Source organism: Aphis gossypii, chromosome 2, assembly GCF_020184175.1.
Source record: "Aphis gossypii isolate Hap1 chromosome 2, ASM2018417v2, whole genome shotgun sequence".
NCBI classification, from domain to species: Eukaryota; Metazoa; Arthropoda; class Insecta; order Hemiptera; family Aphididae; genus Aphis; species Aphis gossypii.
In genome coordinates, this window is record NC_065531.1 from 12,622,132 (window position 1) to 12,644,080 (window position 21,949).

The following is a 21,949-nucleotide window of genomic DNA, read 5'->3' on the forward strand; positions in this document are numbered from 1 at the left end:
AAAACATAATTGTAACGACAATTACCTAAATTGTTATATTTTCATAAAATTATAAAGTAGTAGTAGTAGTAGCTTATATAAATTATAAATACTCCGCAAAAAAAAAATAATTAAATTTATCTCCATATTCTTAGTATTCTTACGAACATATAGTATCTAAAATATATTAACAATTTATTTAACTAACAATGTTCTAATGTTAAACCGTTTAACTATTTTAAATTTTAATAGTCAACGTAAAATTTAAAAGTTATCATATAGGTACCTATTTAAACAGTTAACATAAAAATAAATATTGAGCTTCGCTTAAAATTGTTTTACGGATATAAAGATTTATAACAATCTTGACCGGATACTGAAGAATTATAGGTGTTAGTGTTAGTGGTACACTCAATTAATGTCAAGTAAACTCATCCCGAAATAAACATCAAGAAGCTAAAGTATTTATCCAACATTTACTTCTTTATAATCTATATTTATTTACTTTAAATTCATTACTTGATTAAATAAAATCGATTACAAAAGGTCAACTTTTATTATGTAATTACTTTAAAATGACCTTTATAAATTTATCAACATCACACCATGATAGGTACGGAGAAAGTTAATAGAAATAAATAATAATATATTATAATAGATATACCTACTTATAATCTGAATTAGAATAAAAGATTAAAAGAACATTCCAATTCTTTTTTATATTATCTTCATAAATTACGTCGTAAAGAATTTTATAATACCACTTATTTACTTAATTGGTTTAATTCATTTGATAAGAACAAATGTAGTACCAACTAATTAGATACAATAAATAATATATTAAAAGAAACTTATCGTACCTTTATTTCACTGTATTAAATGGTTTAAAGTTCAACTATTGATATTTTATATAAAAATTAAATTGTTTTAGTATTTTAAAAAACATAAATCGCATTTATCACATTTAGTTAGCTTTATTTTATTTATATTACGATCAGAAGAATTACAGTAAAGTATGAACTCTAAGTATAATTATTAATAGTAACGATTTTAGTTTAATATTAAAATACATAATTATTGCTTTAATTTATACCTATTACCGATACCAATACAAAATTTTATATTTATTGTATATTGGTTCACACCTATATATTATCCATACTTGTAGGTACCTTTATATTAATTGATCGTTAACACCTATATCAACATTTTTTTAATATTACATTATTTTCAAATCAAGAGTTAGTGACAATTAATTAAAATAACTAACAATTATACACAAATTCTTTTTTATTTTGAATAAAAAAAAAAATTTAAATATTAATTAATTGAATGTATATATAGTCAAGTGTGACACTCAAGAAGTAATCATATATTTCAATCGATTATATAATTATTCTTACCTACTGTGATTTATAATGAAGTTTAATAAAGTAACTATTAGTATTCACATGACAATTCGATTTTATTTGTTTATATAAGCTATCCTTTATAGCTATTAAAGTAATGATTAATTAATGTTTATAATGGTTATATTGATAATGTATTATGATAACTATATTTTAAAACAAACATTTACATTTTGTGTATGGGCTTTGTTTTTCCATTTTGAGAACATGTTTTCTTTTATTTAAGTAAAATTCTATTATCAGTTTATCCCGACTTTACAATTTTGTTTTCGACTATTTCCTTGATTTCAATTTCAATTTCGTTGAAATTTTAACCTGTTACAAAGCTTATTTGTAAACTAGTTGCAAAATCTGGTGAAAAAATAACAGCATAGCCTATACAGTTTAAGTCGTTTGGGATCGTGTCCTCAAAAACTTTGAATTTACACAATAATAATAATTTTCGATAAACGTCTTCTGCAACAACGACGGTTATTATGCAGAAATACATCATATTTATAGTTCGAGAGTTCTGCGACTTCAGTTCGGTCATCGGTAAAACAACGACCGACTAACAAGCGGCACGTGAAGTATGAATTATATTATTATTGTAAGACGAACAAAATACGAACAGAGAGGTACATATACACCCAATTTTTTTGGTGCCGACAACGTAAAAAAACCTACGAAGACGACCGCTAATAATAATAATTAACAACACGCAATGAGCATAATAATATTATGTATGTTTAGGTAGTATAATAATAATGTATAAATAATACATACATCTTATTGGAGACTTAAGTGAGCGTCCGGTACGTGGCAGCACTGTGCTAATTATTACTATATCTATACGTGTCGGTGTGCGTGCGCGTGTGTGTGTGCTCTCGCGACCAACGGTATACGAAAATCCACTGGTGCACTGGTGCAGTCGGTAATATCGTGTCCACTGTGATACTTTCTCGTGTATATACCTACACCGCAGTCGTCGCCGTTACCACGCCGCGCGCCGTCTCGTATTCGAAAAAAAAAAACAAGGAAAAACAAACGGTTCCTTTACTTAAAACGATTTTATAACTTATTTTAATTATAATATTATAGTTACTCGATGTTCTCGCGGAATATAAATTCAATATTATAATAATTATCATAATATAATAATAATTCAACATACACTATAATATAGGCGCGTATATTTCGACTACCGTGATACAGGTACACGTACCTAAATATACATTTGTAGTGCATTTGTTCGAAACCTCGTTTTGTTCTTGGAAATCAATTTCTTTTGTTTTTGTCGGTACATTGTGTTACAACAAGTTTAAACTCGGTAGGTATGTCGACTCTATAAAACGCAATTTTTTTCCCGTCGTAAAAAATTACGACAAAAGGAAAAAGAGGAAAAAGCGTGTTGATCGCCGATTCATGGTGGTTATTTTGAACACGAAATAAGTGGCTCGCACGTGAGTATAAAAAAAAGAAATTAATAAATCATACGTTTTATTGACACACTCACATATGTGAATATCGCTTTCACTCGGACCTATCCAAGTCGTAAGTGCGCGCACGCGACCATTGTAAATACATTTTTTAAAGTTCCGGGAACGGAGGTGAAATCTTTTGGATCCGGAAACGGTCCGTTAGCTGGCAGTACTTTTATCTTTACGACCACTGGACAAAAAAGCATAAGTACATGTAGGTATAGATGAATGAAATTTTTACAAAAACAGCAGCCTTTAAAATATATTAACTTCTATAAGATTTATTTTTTAGAAATATTTCAATTGTAACCCGATTGCTACAAAAATATAAGTCCCATATTTCCGAGTTCGATGGTTTGAGATTACGTATAACGGATTGTATAATTTAGGTGTCTCCTAACAAACATAATGTTTTTACTCTAGTTATAAAAGACTCATCATGTATGTACTAGTATATCAATTCTAATCCACTATTCAGTTAGTAACCACGATCGAATAAAACAAGTTTTTGCAATCTTTTATTCTAAACACTGTTAATATTTACCGATATAAAATAATTATTCATCCAGCGCACACACACCAAACGGGTTCATCGTATTTTCTTTGTATGTATTTATAATAATTACAGTAGGTAGGTACGTCTCTATAGGGAGTCATCTCTAACCATGTATAAAACATAATAGTAAATATCAATATCATTAGTCTAGCTATTGTTGCTAGAATTGACAATTTACGTATTGTTATTGCTTATTATGATAGTTGTAATAAAAATATTAGTACGTGAATAAATACACGAATTATTAACGGTTATATAATGTTCAATTAGGTACTTAAAATGTTACTCGAGTTCAATCTTGTAAAATATAGTTTTAACATTGTATTTATAAATACACTCCACAAATACTAATACATCCATTCAGAAAGTATTTAAATACTTTTCAAATTCTTTTTTCATTTTACTATAATATACTATTCGGTTGGTCAAAATTAATTTTATATTTAATAAAATAAAATTTTAATATTACATTCAACTAGATATTATTAGACATTTATTAGACGTTTATGAGTGAAAAATATTTCAAAAAACATTTGACAAATAGTTTGTTTGAATTTTTAAAAGTATTTTATTTTCAAATATTAATATGTTCAAGACAGTATTTAAATACATTTACAAAACTGCTTAAGTTGTAGATTTACTAGGTGTATTCGTGTAGGTGACTTATATCAGTTTTAAGCTCATACGTCGTATCAGGTATACCTATAAAAATTTATAGTTATAAAAAATTAGGTTATTTTATTTTTATGAATATTATAAGAATATAAGATAAACTATTATTTTGGTAGCTTGAATTAAAAAAATGAACTATTTTAGTAAAAACTTAATTGTAATATCACACCAATTATATTGTATAATAATACAATTTACTATAAAAACAAACGCCATCATTTGGCCATATAATATATGGTTCAAAATAAAAGAAAAAAATTTAACTATTATTACATTAGTGTAGTGCTAACATAATATCAAATTATTTTTAAAAAATATAATCGTATTTTTAATACAATAATATTTTTATTAGTTTAATAAGAATATTTTTATGAAAAACAGAAAAATATGTTTCTCATAAATCAATAATGATAAATACTCGATGTATCTGCATAGTATATTAACCTTGAAAAAGTTCAAGTTTTCCTTCCTATTTATTATTAATTGTTTTTGTTTATACGTCATAGTATGCTCTGCTAGTTAAAAATTAAAATCAAAATCAATTATAAATCGTCAATTTTGAATTTATTCTGAGTACATTGTTGTATTAGAAATGTAATATAATATGTACATACCACGAAAATAATTACTTGTCATTATATAGTTCAATTATTATAGTATAATAGTATAAATGTGTTTCATATAGTTCTCTGAGATGTATATATCATTTATAGTAATAATGTATAAAATATGTATTATTTCAAACATTACAATATCATTTTACAAGACGCGCTTTCCACGTAATAATTTTTCACATTTGTAAGTTTTTGTCACTTCTGACTTTCCACCAGACATGATATTTATGCGTGCACCACAATATTATTATAGTGATCAAATGTGAGCGAAAGTCGTTTTTTCTCTAATCCTCGATCGCAAATCAAACGATGCGGTTAGATATGATTTTCATCTGGGTGTAGATTGATGATGGTCTATTGCGGTAAACGTGTGTTTTATGCTGCTATGTATACCTGCCATGTGTGTGTGTAATGTATATTATATAGTGAGAGTGGCACGTCAAAACGATTGTATGACTGTCGATCGGTGGTGAGTGTCATTTCCAAGTAGGTTAATCTCGACACACTAGTCACGTACCAATATTATTATATTATCACTACTATAGTATGACCGACGACATCTGCTGCAGGCCACAAGGAAATGCAATGTATATATGGCTGTATAGGTATAATATGACCTAGGAGTCAGGACAAATTAATGAACATATAGAATATAGATTATAGATAATATTGTATTAATTGTATAATTTTTATAGAGATACCTACTCATAAATTACTCGTAGTTCGTACAGTTATATCACAAACATCAAAAGAGTGACGACAATTTTTTTTATATTATTTCGTATATTCGACGGTTAATTAACACAATATATTCAACGTAATATTATATTATTAAATATTACACATTCGCGTTCCCGTGTCGAAACACTGAGTTTAAAACTTTTTGAATGGACACATATAAACATATTACTTGCATAATATTATATTATTATAATATATATCAATAATAATAATCACAAATAAAAATTATTTAAATGAAAAATGTTCGATGCGTTATTCGTTAACAAATAAAATTTTTCTTTCCATATTTCAATTTTTAACAACAATGGTTAGTAAAATATTTTTATTCACATAATATTTTTAATATTTAAAATTTGTTTAATAATTATGGTATATATATTATTTATTTACTTATCTACATTCTTTGTGTTTTGTTTTATTTACAATACATATGCATATCGCATATAAACGTGTTTTTTATTTATCATTTACTTCTCCTTCGTTCTTTTGTTAAGACTCGCAGTATGGATATAATATTATAATATTATTATTACAATGTTACGAAATATAAAACATCATCTTAAAGACTTGTTCATTTAGTTTCGTTTTACAAGAAACCTTAAAACTACTGTCTGCATTATGAACTCAGACTTAAGCTTAAACACCAATAAGTTATAACCATAAAAATATAGTTTTAGACTATATGCAAATTATAGTCTACATACATGTACTTTTTCCGTTATAGTTTTATTTGTATATCTAATAGAGTTAAAAATAATAATAATGTAGGCAATGTGGATATACTGTACTTATGATTCAACAAGACTCCCCGCATGTAACAACCGTGACAATTTAATACAACTATTCCAAAAGAAAAGAAAAAATACTATATCAACCGGTTGATTCGGTCATGTAGCGGACCACCGAGACTAGGTCAAGGTTACAATAGCAACAAACTTTATAATAATCGTTAAATACTGATACAAACCTAAATTTTTTTAAACTCAATAATGGTTACAAAAAATGATTTGGTAGGTACATAACTTTTTTAATTTTTTCTATAAAACATAGTTTTATATATAATATACTTTAAACACATTTATATTGTAGACTGTAGTAAAAACAATCCTGTACTGAAAATATTTCCAATTCAAAATAATTGTATAAATTGCCATGTACCTCGATCAGATAAAACACGGTTTTTATTTTCACAATAATTTCTATTTCCCATTTATTTTCAATATGTTCTCAAAATATATAATTGGCCACTTACTTTGAGTAATATTCCTGTCCTATTTCGTAATTCCACGCTTGATAAAAATCGTATACAGTATATAATGATTTACGAGTCAAAAACAACTAATTTATATCATTAACTATAAAGATAAAATACTACTTCTTTATTTTAAATTTTCATAAATTCGTGAAAAAATACTATTTCACAAGAAAAAAATTCAAACAATGATGTATAAATTATATTAATCTATTTATTGCTAGTGATCATAGTGTTTTAAATTAAATAGCATAATGTTATGTTACACAGTTATACACTTCAGTTTTTTGTAATTGAATAATTTATTATTTTTTCTAAACAAAATACCGATAACTTATCCCGATTAAATGTCTTATTTTTTAATACAAGCATGATAGGTAGTTAATATTTTAATTTTTTTTATAAACATTTACGGCTTATATTGTAAAGTTATAACAATTACTCACCACTTATACGCTCAATAACAAAAATCGTATTGTTAGGTAACAATCCATGATCGTTATTTCTATAATTAAAGCATATTAAAATATATTTTATGTAGAAATAATTAGTATAAACTAGAACTATCACATTCGGCTATATAAAATAAAAAATAAAAAAATATTAGTTAAGAAGTATAATAAAAGAAATGCAGCTATGCAATAGCGATAAATTTTTATCTTGAAATATTAATAAGTAAGGTAAAAATTTATGAGGGTTGTTACAATGCTCTATTCCACACTAGTGATTTGGTTAACACTACAAACGAGATAAAAATATGTCTTACCACGGACCTTAGGTTAAATGTTACTAACCGGAAATCGTTATCACTGACACATCACACATGTATCTACTTAAATCTAGATAATTATTCAAAAACCTTATAGCCTTTACACCACGATGTATCATACAGATTAGAAACAATGAAATAAACAAAATATCATTAGAATTCAATATAATATAACTCTAAAATATTTAGATACCAACTATATGTCTATATACCATTTGACATTTATTATACGATTAGAATTAAATATTAAAATAGATGTATGTCGTTATGTGTATTATGTTAGTATTCCTATGCTATATTATACGAGTACATAAGTTGTTAATTGTTATTTTATATTTTCAATTTATAGTTCAATATTAATAATTTTATACTTATCTTATTATAATTTATTATTTATATTCATTGTGAGTTGTTTATATAACTATATAAGTACATTTATTAATTGTTTTCAACCTCAAAATTGAATTGAATATTTTGATTTTTGAAATATACCAAAAAAGTTAAATATTTGTAAAATAAATTTATGGTAGGTATATAATGTAATATATGTATATTGTGTATATTATTTTTATGTTTCTTAAAATCAATATAATTATGAAAAAGAGTAGTGTAAATTATATTTATTTATCGTATAATATATTGATAAAATTATGAAAATCCGTCAAATATTTATAAAATAATACGTGTTTTTAAATCAAAAATTATTCAATCCTAATTTATATGTCAACATACAGGTAGTATAAGGCACCCTACGGAGTTTTAAGTTTTATTCACAAATTCCTTGTACAATAAAATCACAGGATGATAATTGATAATTTATTTCTCTCCCTTCTATTCTTAACGCATATCCCTTTCAAAGATCTTATCATTTAAATTATTATTTTGTTTTCTACCTATCATGTTATTTTTTTTTCATTTCTCGTGTTATTTGAAATAAACAAAAAAAATATTTGTTACAAAAATGAAGAGTTATTTTATTGGTTTGCTTACATTCCGTCTTCAATTTTTCATTATATTCTAAGACCTTAAATGTTCCTTAGATTGAAACGATAAAAATAAAATATAGCCATAAAGTAATAATCGATGGTTTTTAATAAAATGTACTTTACTTAGAAAATACTCAGCTTATGTATATTGTAAAATCCTAAATTATATTTGAGATTCTATTTTAATTTTTACTTACTTTCACTCCTTCAGAAACGTATATATTACCTACCTATATAACCTAATTTACATAATATTTGCAAAAATGAATGAATGTCAACTAACGGAGAATATATTGTAAAAATTCTTTGTAAATTTGTAATATAATAATATTATAGTCTCGGTATCTCTCAGTTACAAACATAGTTACTCATTTTATCGGATATTTAATTATATTTAATTTAACCTATAATATGCATAATGCATTTAAAGATTTTTTAACAAAGTCCTCATTCAATCGGTATTGCAATATTATACTCAAGTATTTAAGCCTGTGATAATATTATTATGTTTAATTTCTAGTTGTGTTATTAGCATTATAAATTTATAAACATTAGTTTCTACTGAGTCAAGGTTCTATAAAATATGGATAGATAAGTACAAGTACAAAATATATTATAAACCGGAAAAATACTGATATTGATGAATGAAATATGTAATTTCTTGTTCACCATGTGATTTATACTTCAAATTTATTTAGTTATTTAATGTAAATTTAGTTTAAAAAATATATAATATAGAACAGAAATACGTGGTACCTAGTATTAAGAATATCTATACTATAAAATATAAATATTTTAGCTTCTAAAATAGTTTATAAAATAAACTTAACATTCAACATTATTTCCACCTTTAAAAAATGACCTTAATAAAAAAATAATTGACTCTATTCTACGCATCAATTGTATCAATAGTATCTTAATTATTTAGGACAAACAGGAAATTACTCAGGTAAAAATAAGCATATAACAATTTATTTTTCCAGTAAATACGGTAGGTGCTTACTTTAATACTTAAAAATGTTAAACAAAAAACTTTCAAAAACTGAATGTTTTCCAATGATGGTATCTATAAATACTATTTTAAATCACAAAACAAAAACGTATTTTACTCAATTTGATAAAAATATTCTTAAAGCTCGAACACTTTTTTTAATAAATTATATAATAGATGTAGATTTTCAATAAGTTGACTCTACAAAATATAAATATTATTTATTTATAATAAGTTAAAATAAATATAATTAGCATACAATTAAAAACTAAACTGTAAATTCATATTTTTTACATTATCTATATAACCATTAAGAGTTAATTTGTTTATGTTTCTTTAAATGTCAGTGTATTATAACAATTGCTCATTGTAATGTTATACATTAAGTAAATACATAAAAATAAAAATGTTCATGACTAACTTATCTTATACCTAATTAACGTCTTAGAAATTTAAAATGTTAGGAATAAATAAACTAATAGATAAATGATTATTAAATAGGGGAACATTTCTACAAAAAGAAAATATTTCTTAGTTAACTATAAAATGCTAAAAAGAATATCATACTGCAAAACTATTAAAAAAAAAAAAAAATTCTCCTTCGTTAAACAGTCCATATATTTAAAAAAAAATTGGTGCGTATATTTCGTATACCTACGTAATAATATCTATCGTGAGATTATCTAATGAATAAATAATATAAAAGATTGTATTATAAAATAATAAATAAGACCACTAATTATTATCAAATTATTAAAAACTAATAATAATGATTAACCGTTCATTCTTATTAAGAGGGGGTGAGTAATGGTAGCGCAGTAGAATCTACACTAGAGCTCAGTGATCGGTTACAACTTGCAACGTTACAAGTAATAAGGAATTAAAGTACGGAGGTTCATAAGAGTGTAGTTAATACATTTTTATTTAAAATTATGGACCGAATAGATTAAATGAATTAATAAGGTACGTACACCAACTAAATATTTATTTTTGCTAATTAATTATTGTTAAAAAAATAAAAAAACATAGAAATACAGAAATTGTAATTATATTTTTGAAAATTGTTTCAATATTAAATAATGTTTCACCTATCGTACAAATACCTAAAAAAAAAAATTAAAAACGTCATTAGCTAAGTTCAAAAGCTAAATTCAAATATTTGAAATGCATTATTAAAGTAATCAGGTGGTTATATTTAAAATACATTTACCAATTACTAAATCAAAATTTTTATTACCTAGTTTAACAGTATTTTAAATAATTACTTATCTTTGATAAGTTATCATAGCAGAACGAGTACTATTATAATGTTATGTAATTACTAATTAGTACTATAGTTATTTCATTTTTAACTTCTAAAACGTTGAAATAAGTACCTAACTTATATCTTAGTTAGTACATATAAGTATAATATGTATAGAATATTCTATGTAATTTCTAAATTTGTATAAATAAATAAGATTAATAAAAATAATTTATAAACTCCAATTAGTTGTTCTCTCTAGATGGAATATGAATATTACAGCATTTATTGTATTATTTGTATAATAGTATATTATCATGATATCTATGCTTGCCAAGATTTTTTTTTATCAGAGACGAAGCTATATTTACTATTTTCATATATGGTGTGAGTGTGTGACCCTGATTATTAAAGGTTATTTGGTCAAATGAAACACGTATTATTAAATACACATTAAAACCGTTATAAATATTATCGATGTAAAAAGGAGAACGGCGTGCAATTGATCGGATCAGACGATTATAACACGGCGCCAATAACATAAGTATTATGAATGGTCAAGGACAAATCCTATATTTCTGACAATTTTAATCATCTTATAACTAAAAGATAATTTGGACATTTATTAGTTATATTTATTAGTTATTACTAATATCTAACTTTTTAGAATATTTAGATAGGTGATTACCTTTTTAAAAATTTGAACAAAATTCCAATAATATCGTTTTCAGACATCTACTTACATATTTCAAAAAATATAATAAATGAAAACATTAACTCACTAAAAATAAAAGACAAAAATGGTCAAATATCGATTTTACACAATGTATATATTTTTTATTTCACTGAAACTGTAGCTAGACCATTGGTTGGTGGTATATTATTATTTTTATTTTCAATACATAAAATGTTTTATATTAAATATATACGTAATATAATTTTACCATCTTAGTTTAAACGATATATTCTATAATTAAAAAAATAAAAATATTACACATTAAAAATAATTAATTACTGTTTTACAAAATAGTTAGTGCTATATTAAATAATAATTATACATTTATATTTTGGTAAATACTAATTAAATACAAGTATAACAATATTTAAACCAAGTGAATTTTTGTATACTCAATAGAAAGGACGTTGACGTACAACAACCTATATATTTATATTCTTATTTATTTATTTTCAATTCTTGTAATGTGTACTTGAATAACAATTAATTATTTCTTCTTACAGATAAATAAATATTATTTATATTTGTTCTCTATAAATTTGAATACCTCCAAGATAAACTATATTTTATTTATTCGTGTGCAATAATCATAATCAAATAATATTAAAAAAAAAAATGTTAAATCTATTAAGAATTTAAATACGTTAATTTATCTTTATCAATAATTTATAATTATAAATTATCAAACTGTTATATTTGTAAATACAACGTATTATCAAACGAGAAAACAATATTTATACTTATTCATAGTATTCATTACTTTTCACCAGTTGCTCATGTCGGTACACAAACAATTATAAAAAAAGAGTGAAACTCGAAAGACGTAAAGACGTGAAAAATGTTAGTTTTATCTGTATGCCTACATGTATAAAATACTTGACGAGATTATTACGGATTGTTGTTTGTTTTCGATTTTAAATGATTAGTGGTATAAGTATAAAAAAGAGAAACATATACTTGTTTGTACACGTTTTATAATAATAACAGGAGAAAATTTAAGTCATATATAACTATACAAGATAGATATAAGACCATACTCATTTAGATTTAATGTATAATATAGTCCAGTTGTACACATAAATCATATAAAGAATTAGTTATCGTAATCTAATTAATAAAATGTTTTTAATAGAAAATACACAACTACAATTTTTATTAAATATGATCATGAACAAAAATTAAAACTTATATCTAGTAATACTACACCACACACGTTTACATATAAAAAATCTACTAGATCTGATAATTTATATAAGTTATACATATACTTAGAAATTTGAATATTATGCGATTGGTGTTTAAATTCATCTAATATGTATATTATACATATATACTTGTATAATTTAATCATAAACACATGTCGAATAAGTCAACCAATTATTGTTTACTATATTCTTAAATATTTCAAACAGGTATAAGGGACACTATACGAAAACCTAATAATATAAAATACTATATTCACCCACATGTAAATTTAAATTTTCATAATATGTATTAACAAATATAGAACGCTTAAAAAATAAAAAGATACAATTTTTTTTATATATGTATGAAAATGATTTTACCTTGACTTCTAAATTCTAATATCATGCGCCATACGCCCATATGGTTTATTAAACAGCTTAAATAAATAAAAATATTGATTTTAAATCGTTGAAGGCAGATTACTACTTACTATTTCTAATCGCTAATATACTTTATCTTTTAACTCCCTATCCACGTATTGCAAAATTCAGTACCTCCAGTAGCGTAACTGATGTCCCGCAGACCCCGCGTTGCGGGGGAGCCCACGGTAGTTTAGGGCCTTTGGTTATACGGTTGTATTTTGGTATAACAATATATAAGAGGCCCATTTTTAACATTTTTTTATTTTTGCGGGAAGACCTAATTTTTTTGTTACGCCACAGAGTAGGTACACCACTATGATACACTTACGTACCTATTTATTATAATATATAATATAGCGTACGAATAATAGAGAATACTGAATAGTAAACTTATATTATGCATTTATACTAATATTATTTCCTGTCTTATTGTTATCTATATTAATATATTAAATTTAAATTGCTTTGACGTTTTATTATTCAATCATTTTTATCTGATTCGAAGGATGTGCTATAAAACATAATTTAATTCGTTCATTTTATTTTATAGTTTTATTGTAGTCAATTTGTAGCTGTAAGCCTCTATAATGTACAACAAACATATTTAAAAATAAAGAAAAAAATAATTTTATTTTCTGACAATTTTTTTCCAAAGAAAATAATAATATATTACATAGAATAAAATACTTATTAGGCGTTAGTTATTAATATACAGAAATCAGTTTATTTTCATCCTTATAATAATTTAACTAAATTATTATATCTGTAATTACCTAACTATATAGCAAAGTATTACTTTAAAAAAAAGCTATTAACGTTAGTTACATCAAAATGACAGTAGTGACTACTATACTGAGTAATCAGTTGATGAACATCGATAACAAAATTAAATTTCATCTGTTAATTGATCATGAAACAGAATTTCAAGTAATTACAATTTACAATTACTGAAATATAGATATGTATAAGTTAACATTTAAACTTTAAAGAAATCAACTGATGACAATACATTTTGTCTTTAGTCTTTCGAAATTTTCAATGATAAAAAATATAGTTAAGTAATTCAATTACTTGTATATTCACATAACACTTTATAAAAATGCTGTTATAATTTTTCAAAAATAAAAATTGAATTAAACGGTATATTTAAACGAAATTAATATTACATAATTACTCAATTACTGCTCGTTATCTATTATATACCTACTCCTATTACCAGCCAATAAAAAATTATGAAATTATCAGGTTATCGAAGGTATATAATATATTAAAAATCCACAATTTTCAACGCAAACATGTCTTAGAAAATGATAATGATATATATATATATATTCAATTAAGAATTGTGTGATATTTATTAACGAAACAAAAAAATAAATATATACGTATTATGTACGTATGTAATAAAAAATATTATAAGTAGGTAATTATTAGGTATTTAAGTTTAATTTATTATGCTTAGTGGCCAAAATGTAATACATTATCCAAAACATCTCCGGAATTAAGCTTTACTATTTATGAGCTTATGAACTAAGATAACTAAAAAAAATTATTATTAATTAGGTATATAAATTATTAACCAAAGCAATATTATAGATTTTGTTAGTAGGTATATTAGAAAAAAAGATTATACCTATACAATCTTAATAATATATAACCATATATTGAAAAAATAAAATTAAAAAAAAAGTTTTTTCATTTCTAGCCTTAGCAAAAAATTTTTTAAACAATATAATTTTAATGTGACATTTAAATTTGTACTAAATAATTATTAAAAAAAAATTAACTCAATGATTATAATATTTCTTTTTAATTTTTCTACTGATAGTATTAATGAAAATTAATACGATTATTCACTACAAGTAAAAATTAGGTTATTTTATAAACAAGAAAATGAATTAATAATTTTTACATGATTTATCTTTACGTGTTAAGATAAGCTTAAAATATAAATTAAACCGTTTTATAGTCGTTTAATGTTTATGATTCTAACACTAAACAGTTCAAAAAAATTTTTAAATATTTGTTATAGGTACCTACATAATAATTTTTTTCCAGTAATACATTATAAGTATAGATCAATGTTCCTTAAACTTAATACCTCTAACATGTGTTCTACATAAAATCGTTGGTAGGTAATTATAATTTGTAACTTTAGTGGTAGGTATTATAAAATATTTCTTTTCATGTAACCCCGTCAAAAATTACCAATAATCATGGATCTATAGAAATCTTAAATGGATGGTCTACATTTTTTCAGTAATACCTAACACATAACATTATACATAAGATTTTATAACAATTGTATTTCTGTTTTTAACTTATCGGTTTAATAATATGTATAATCTATTTATTTTAAAAATAAATAAATAATATGTATAATATTTCCAAATAGAGGTCTAAAGCCCCTTAGACTCCCTCCTTGGACTCACGACTGAAAATATATTGCTATCAACCAATTATATAGGTATTTAATAATAGCCTGTTTGATTTTTTTATCTTACACTAACAGTATCCAAATGTATGTGACTACAATCAAATCAAATATCTATACATCGACATACAGCTTAAACTAATTTTTAATTAAAGGTATTTTGTTTTTTTGTTATCCTTAGATTCTCAACATATTATGCAGTTCAGTCTGTTAACATGGTCACGTCAGATAGTAACGTTCATAACTGTGTGTGCAGTCTTCACGGCAGGTAATACTACAATAACGACGATGACAAATCATAATATTCATAGTATAAACACCAGTAGTCAGTACACTATACATTAGAAATTCTAAAGTAAATCTAAAACCCATACATTATTCGTATATATAATAAAATTCCGGCAATGCCGCCAATTTGAAGAAAGTAATAGACAACGATGTCATTAAATATGTAATATTATGACATCAATTGGGCAAACTACATTCATCAATTTATTTATTCAAATTGGTGGTATTTTCAATAGATGTAAGAAATATATTATTATTATTAAGAAACTAAATAAATTCTAAACCTAAACTCTATGACTAAAATCATAAATACTATTTTAATTGTATGTTTATGTTTGTAAATACAGTGAATAATAAGTAGGTACATAGTCAATTATAACGAAAAATTGTATTAATATATATTTTATAGATCTAAATTCAAATTGAAATCTAAATATGCTAATTTATATTTAAAAATGTAATTATAGGTGTTCCAGTAGAAAAACTACGAAAGGCAGTGCCACAATGGACCACTCACAATATGTCACTGTGGGAAGACGTAATATTATTGAGCACAGATTCCAATCATCAGCCGTTGCTAATGATCAACAAAACTGGTGTTTACACTGCCCCAGACATCGAAAAAATGGAAAACGAGACATTAAAACAATTCCAAATATTAAAAGTAATTTATGAAAATAATTTTTTTTTAATGAAATAGCTATATATTATATAGTAGTACGTTACAAAATCCAAATATTAATTTTTAATTTTTAAGTAAAGAATATCAGTTACTTATAATATATTTAATAAATACATAAAACTAAATATATATTAAAACTTTACATATTAAATATTAATAAAAACAAGTTAAATGTTTATCGAAAATTAGTTTCCAAATAAACACTTAACCTTCGTCACTTATTATTCGATGAAAGGATTCTTAATTTAAATCATTACGTAAAATGTATTAATGTATTAAATTGTATCTATATACATTATACAATGCTCGTGTACGGTTTATTCTCCAATTCGCTGACACAATTAAAATGTAAATTTAAAAATAAATCATCGGTAGTTACGAGTATATTAACATAATATATTAAATACTTTCTTAAACGTAGTTATTTTTCCTATTCAGGCAAATTACACAAAGTACTTCTATGACATTAATGGTACAAAAAGTAAAGAAGACAGTCGGGCTTCTCGGGCTGCACTGCCTGGATTCGTGGACAAAGCATTACAATTACTCAATTTAAACCAGGTAGTGGGTGAGGTGGAAACTAGCGTCATGTCTAAAATGTCATGTACCGCCTGTAAAGCTGGCGCTGGTCTTCTACAACACTACATAAAACATGGTAAAACACGCGATGACATTGTAAAAATTACCTACCAGTTCTGCACAAGCTTTAAATTACAGACGCCACGTGTCTGTGAGGGTATTACTGAACTATTTAGTGTAAGTTATTTCCACTACTGCAGCTACATTATAATATATTAATATATTATTATATTATTATAAAGTATAAACTATAAGATACCTTATACAATTATATTATGCATTTAAATTACAACTATGATTGATTTTACTGTAACTGTAGGGTGAAGTGGTTTACGTTCTACAGAGGATAAGTATCGGACCTGAAGAAATCTGCAGTTTTGTTATTGGTGACGCCTGTGGAGACGTGTATAACCCAACACATGAGTGGGATGTAGTTTTTCCTCCTGTCCCCAAACCCACTCCGAATGAAGTTAAAATATTAAAAGTAATGTATAGCATTTATTGTATGTACGATTAAATAGATATATTATGGAGTAGGCAAACACTTATACTTAATATTCATAGATTATCAACATAACTTTATCCAACTATAAATATATAAAATATGAAAATATTTATCAGAAAAAAAAAATAATGAAAATTGGATATCATGAACCCGATATCATTACCTTAATATCATAAACTGCCGGTCATAATTTCAATCATTGGTTTAAAATATATTAAGTTAGCCGGTATATATCATATATGACATAAAAATTAAGTTAAATTACTTTACACTTTTAATGTCTTAAATACTTTTTAACAAATCTATGTTATCATAAATAAATCAAAATGTAAGTATTTTTATTATTCCAATCGTTTATCATAAAAGTAAAATTTTAAATTATTAATTATTATCCATAGTTCATAGATATATAGATATATATTAGTAATTTGATCAATAAATTTAAAAATAATTGTTTAATTTAAAAATTTTCAGGAACCAGTTCCTCAATTCAAAGTTCTCCACTTGTCTGACACCCACTTTGATCCATATTACGAAGAAGGAACAAATGCCGACTGCAACGAACCTTTATGTTGTCGTTTGACCAATGGCCCAGCAGTTAGTCCTCAAAGTCGAGCGGGAAGATGGGGAGACTACAGAAAATGTGATACACCTAAACGTACCATTGACAATATGCTTCAACATATTGTTTCTACACACACTGTAAATAACTTTAGAATCAATCAATTGTAAAATTAGAAACTAAAGATTGAAATTATATTTAAGGATATCGATTACATCATATGGACTGGTGATCTACCAGCACACGATATTTGGAACCAGACAAAAGAAGAAAACTTGAGCATATTAAAGGAAACTGTTGCGCAGTTACTCAAAATGTTTCCAGGGATTCCCATCTTTCCAGCACTTGGTAATCATGAAGCAGTTCCAGTGAATAGGTACTTACATATATTACGCTGTATACATATATTATGTGCAAGTATAATGTTAAAGTTTTGAAAAATTTAAATATTTTTACGATCATAAGTACATATACTTATTAAAAATTAATCAAATTTTCAGTTTTCCTCCGTCTTCGTTGATAAACAAACCTGAGTTTGCCATCGACTGGCTGTACAGCGAATTAGACACACAATGGCGACGTTGGCTACCTGGTTCCGTCAGCAGGACCATCAAACGTGGGGCGTTCTACAGTGTATTGGTTCGGCCTGGGTTCCGCATAATATCGTTGAACATGAACTATTGCAACAACAAAAATTGGTGGCTATTAATGAATAGTACTGATCCGGTCAAAGAACTCCAGTGGTTCATATACGAGTTACAGAATGCTGAATTTAACGGGGAAAAGGTCCATGTGTTGGGACATATACCACCTGGGCACCCGGATTGTTTAAAAGTCTGGAGTCGAAACTATTACGCCATAATCTCTAGGTGAGTGTTATATTAATCGGTACAAAAACTATGGAATCTTGTACTTAAAATTAACTATTAATACTATCTTATTACTTAATTTATTATAGAGATTTGAGTGTAAGAGAATAAAAGTATCAAATGCATGTATAGCTATACTTACAATGTACATATTAATAGGTAACGCAATCTATACTGGTACCAACTAGATTATATCAAAGTATAAATAATATTTTAAAATATATTAGGTAAATAATTTATTAAGTACCTATACCTATTGGTTTAATTATTTTGAAAAACTAAGTCAACATTTATTAACAATTTTAGTTTTAAATTGAGTTACTTACCTAAATAAAAACCAAAATAATATTTTTTACCAATCAAAAAAAATTGTAAAAATATAATTATTATATTAAATTAAAAATTAAACTATATCTATTTCAATAGGTACGAAAGCACAATTACAGCTCAATTTTTTGGCCATACCCATTTTGATGAATTTGAATTGTTCTACGATACACAAGACCTTGGTAGACCAGTAAGCATAGCATATGTTGGTCCATCTGTAACTCCATACTATGATCTCAATCCAGGTTACAGAATATATTATGTAGATGGTGATAGAGAACATTCAACCAGAGTAATACATTTTAAACTATTCAACTTGCAAGTGCCAAGTGAACCTAATTTTTATTAATATATCTGTAGGCAGTGCTGGACCACGAAACATGGGTGATGAATTTGAAAGAAGCTAATTTATATGATTATCCTATCTGGCAAAAATTATATTCTACACAAGCAGCGTATAGTCTACCTTCATTGAGACCCGAGGACTGGGATACTTTTGTTAATAATTTAGCTGAAGATCAAACTTTATTTGACCTATATTACAAGTAATATTACACTATGATAAAAAATTATAAGAATTTATTATAAAATATATTAATAATGTTTGCAGGCATTACTGGAAAAACTCTCCAACACGACCTGCATGTGATGCAGAATGCAAAAAACGTATGATATGTGATCTCAGATCAGGCCGATCTCATGACCGAAAGATCTTATGTCAAGAAATTGAGTCACGTATTGATGCTGGTTCACGGATTAGTTGGAGTGCATGGCTTTACAATGGATTCACTGCCTCGTATGTTTCTCTAATATCTATCAAATATTATTGGGTACCTGCTATAGTGCCTAACATGCCAGTCAACAAAACACAGGGCTTTACTTTAAAACTAATGCTATACTAACCGCTATACATGCTTTTTTAATAACTTAACGCAAACAGAAAAAAATAATATTTTTCATTTTTACAATTTCTAAGAGTGACAATGATCTAAATTCTAAGGTGACGGTCATCTGTATAACTATCACTGTATTCACCTACGGCAATCTTCTATATTATATTGGTGAGTGGGTTAATTTTAGTACATAATAGAAATACTTTCAATAGAAAATAATATTAAGACAAAATAGAAGAGAAAATATTATAAAAATTAAAGTACCTACTTACTAGATTATGATCAGAGTATAATTAAAAAAAAAAAATCAAACTTTATTTTAATAATAATAATCTTTTAGTTTGGATATTAATTTATAAATAGCAAATATTTGATGAATATAACTAAAAATGATGCATACAAATAGTTTCAAATTTTTTTTATAAGCTCAGACTAAAAGATATATTAAATTTAAATAACTAAAAAATTACTTCTACTTCTAGACTATTTAATAATAAGTAATAACACAGTATAATAATACATTATTTTATCAATAAAATTATGATTATTTTAATTATGATACAATGATACAAACATTTTACGGAAAACTATATTTGACAATATTATTGTTTAAAAAAAAACAAAACAAATTCAATTTTGTCTTAAACATTATATTATTACATTATTATACCTTTACAAACTGTTCCAGTTCCATGCAAAAATTATGATGATTAATACATTAAATTTTTATGTTCAATCCAATTGAAAAATAATTAGCATACAATTAATAATAATAATGATAAAATAATATAAATTAAACAGTTTGATTCTGGAACTAACTGTTACTTAATATTGAATAGTTATATTGACTATTGAATAGTGTAGTAGGTTTTATTCGTACATGCCACACATTCAACTAAAAACAATTTAATAGACAAAATGAATAGCACAGTAGGTGGCATGTACAACACAATAATTCAATATTACAATAAGCAATAGAAAATATTAAATTAATGACTATTCATTTACTCTATTTAAACTGTTATACTAATTTACAAAACCATGTTATTAATAGGATGTCTGTTATCATGTCCATACCTCACTACACATATCAGATACCTAAATACCTACTAGGATACACCAGATAAGCAGAATTGTGAAGTAATGTGAAAACAACAATTAAATGCAGTACAAATTACAGCCACAGTCAGACCAGATAAGTTGGATGACAAAACATGTATTCTGAAACATTTGCTCATTACAACGATCAAACAAAAGTGATGCGATTAAAAGTAGGTTGCTTTTACACTTAGAGAATAATCAAACAACACGCGGCCATGGGCCATGATATGAATTAAATATACAAACACACAAACACACACTAATATATATATAATAAATATATTACTTATATATGTGATTGTGTATGAGTATACTTAATTGACATATTTTTTTTTTTACCAGCATTAACATGTTATATGCAACTATTAATGTAAATATATTTATTTATTATGCGCTAAAAAGTCTGTTAATGGATACTATTTATTATGTATAGTGTTTTAAAATAGAAAATAAATTAACTGTAAATAAAAAGAAAAGTATAAAAATATCTATTATTATTTTACATTTTAAGTTATTAAAGCAATTTTTACTCCTTTATATTACAATGTAACGATTATTGAGTCAACCAGAGAACATAATCCATATAACTTAAATATATAGACCATTAAATTTTAGGTTTTTATGTAATTTTATTTTCTGTGACTACCTACACTAAAATCCAAGTAACACCATTAACTAAAAATAATATTTACAT

The 21,949-nt window shown here is 25.1% G+C and overlaps 1 protein-coding gene across 5 annotated transcripts; it reads left to right on the forward strand.

Moving 5' to 3' along the window:
- Positions 1-2,285: 2,285 nt before the first annotated feature.
- Positions 2,286-21,742, forward strand: LOC114129030 (sphingomyelin phosphodiesterase). Of its 5 annotated transcripts, none has more exons than XR_003592801.2 (13): positions 2,286-2,830; positions 15,631-15,717; positions 16,205-16,401; positions 16,858-17,175; positions 17,318-17,482; positions 17,978-18,205; positions 18,269-18,441; positions 18,566-18,934; positions 19,361-19,553; positions 19,622-19,806; positions 19,872-20,057; positions 20,238-20,322; positions 21,209-21,742. XR_003592801.2 is itself a non-coding variant. In XM_027993651.2 (12 exons), exons 2-12 carry the CDS (start codon positions 15,645-15,647, stop codon positions 21,279-21,281), a joined length of 2,160 nt encoding a protein of 719 aa, XP_027849452.1. In that variant the 5' UTR covers positions 2,286-2,830; positions 15,631-15,644; the 3' UTR covers positions 21,282-21,742. The 5 variants fall into 5 exon arrangements, 3 of the variants coding, with proteins under 3 accessions (XP_027849452.1, XP_050055670.1, XP_027849453.1); XR_003592802.2 differs by having other exon boundaries at positions 20,262-20,322; XM_027993651.2 differs by lacking the exon at positions 20,238-20,322.
- The last annotated feature ends 207 nt before the right edge of the window (positions 21,743-21,949 follow it).

Bases quoted from the DNA above. Each gene is read 5' to 3' on its own strand.
- LOC114129030 (XM_027993651.2), top strand. From the start codon at position 15,645: ATGCAGTTCAGTCTGTTAACATGGTCACGTCAGATAGTAACGTTCATA. The intron at 17,176-17,317 runs GTAAGTTATTTC...CTGTAACTGTAG, and splicing joins GTATTACTGAACTATTTAGT to GGTGAAGTGGTTTACGTTCT. The intron at 18,935-19,360 runs GTGAGTGTTATA...CTATTTCAATAG, and splicing joins TATTACGCCATAATCTCTAG to GTACGAAAGCACAATTACAG.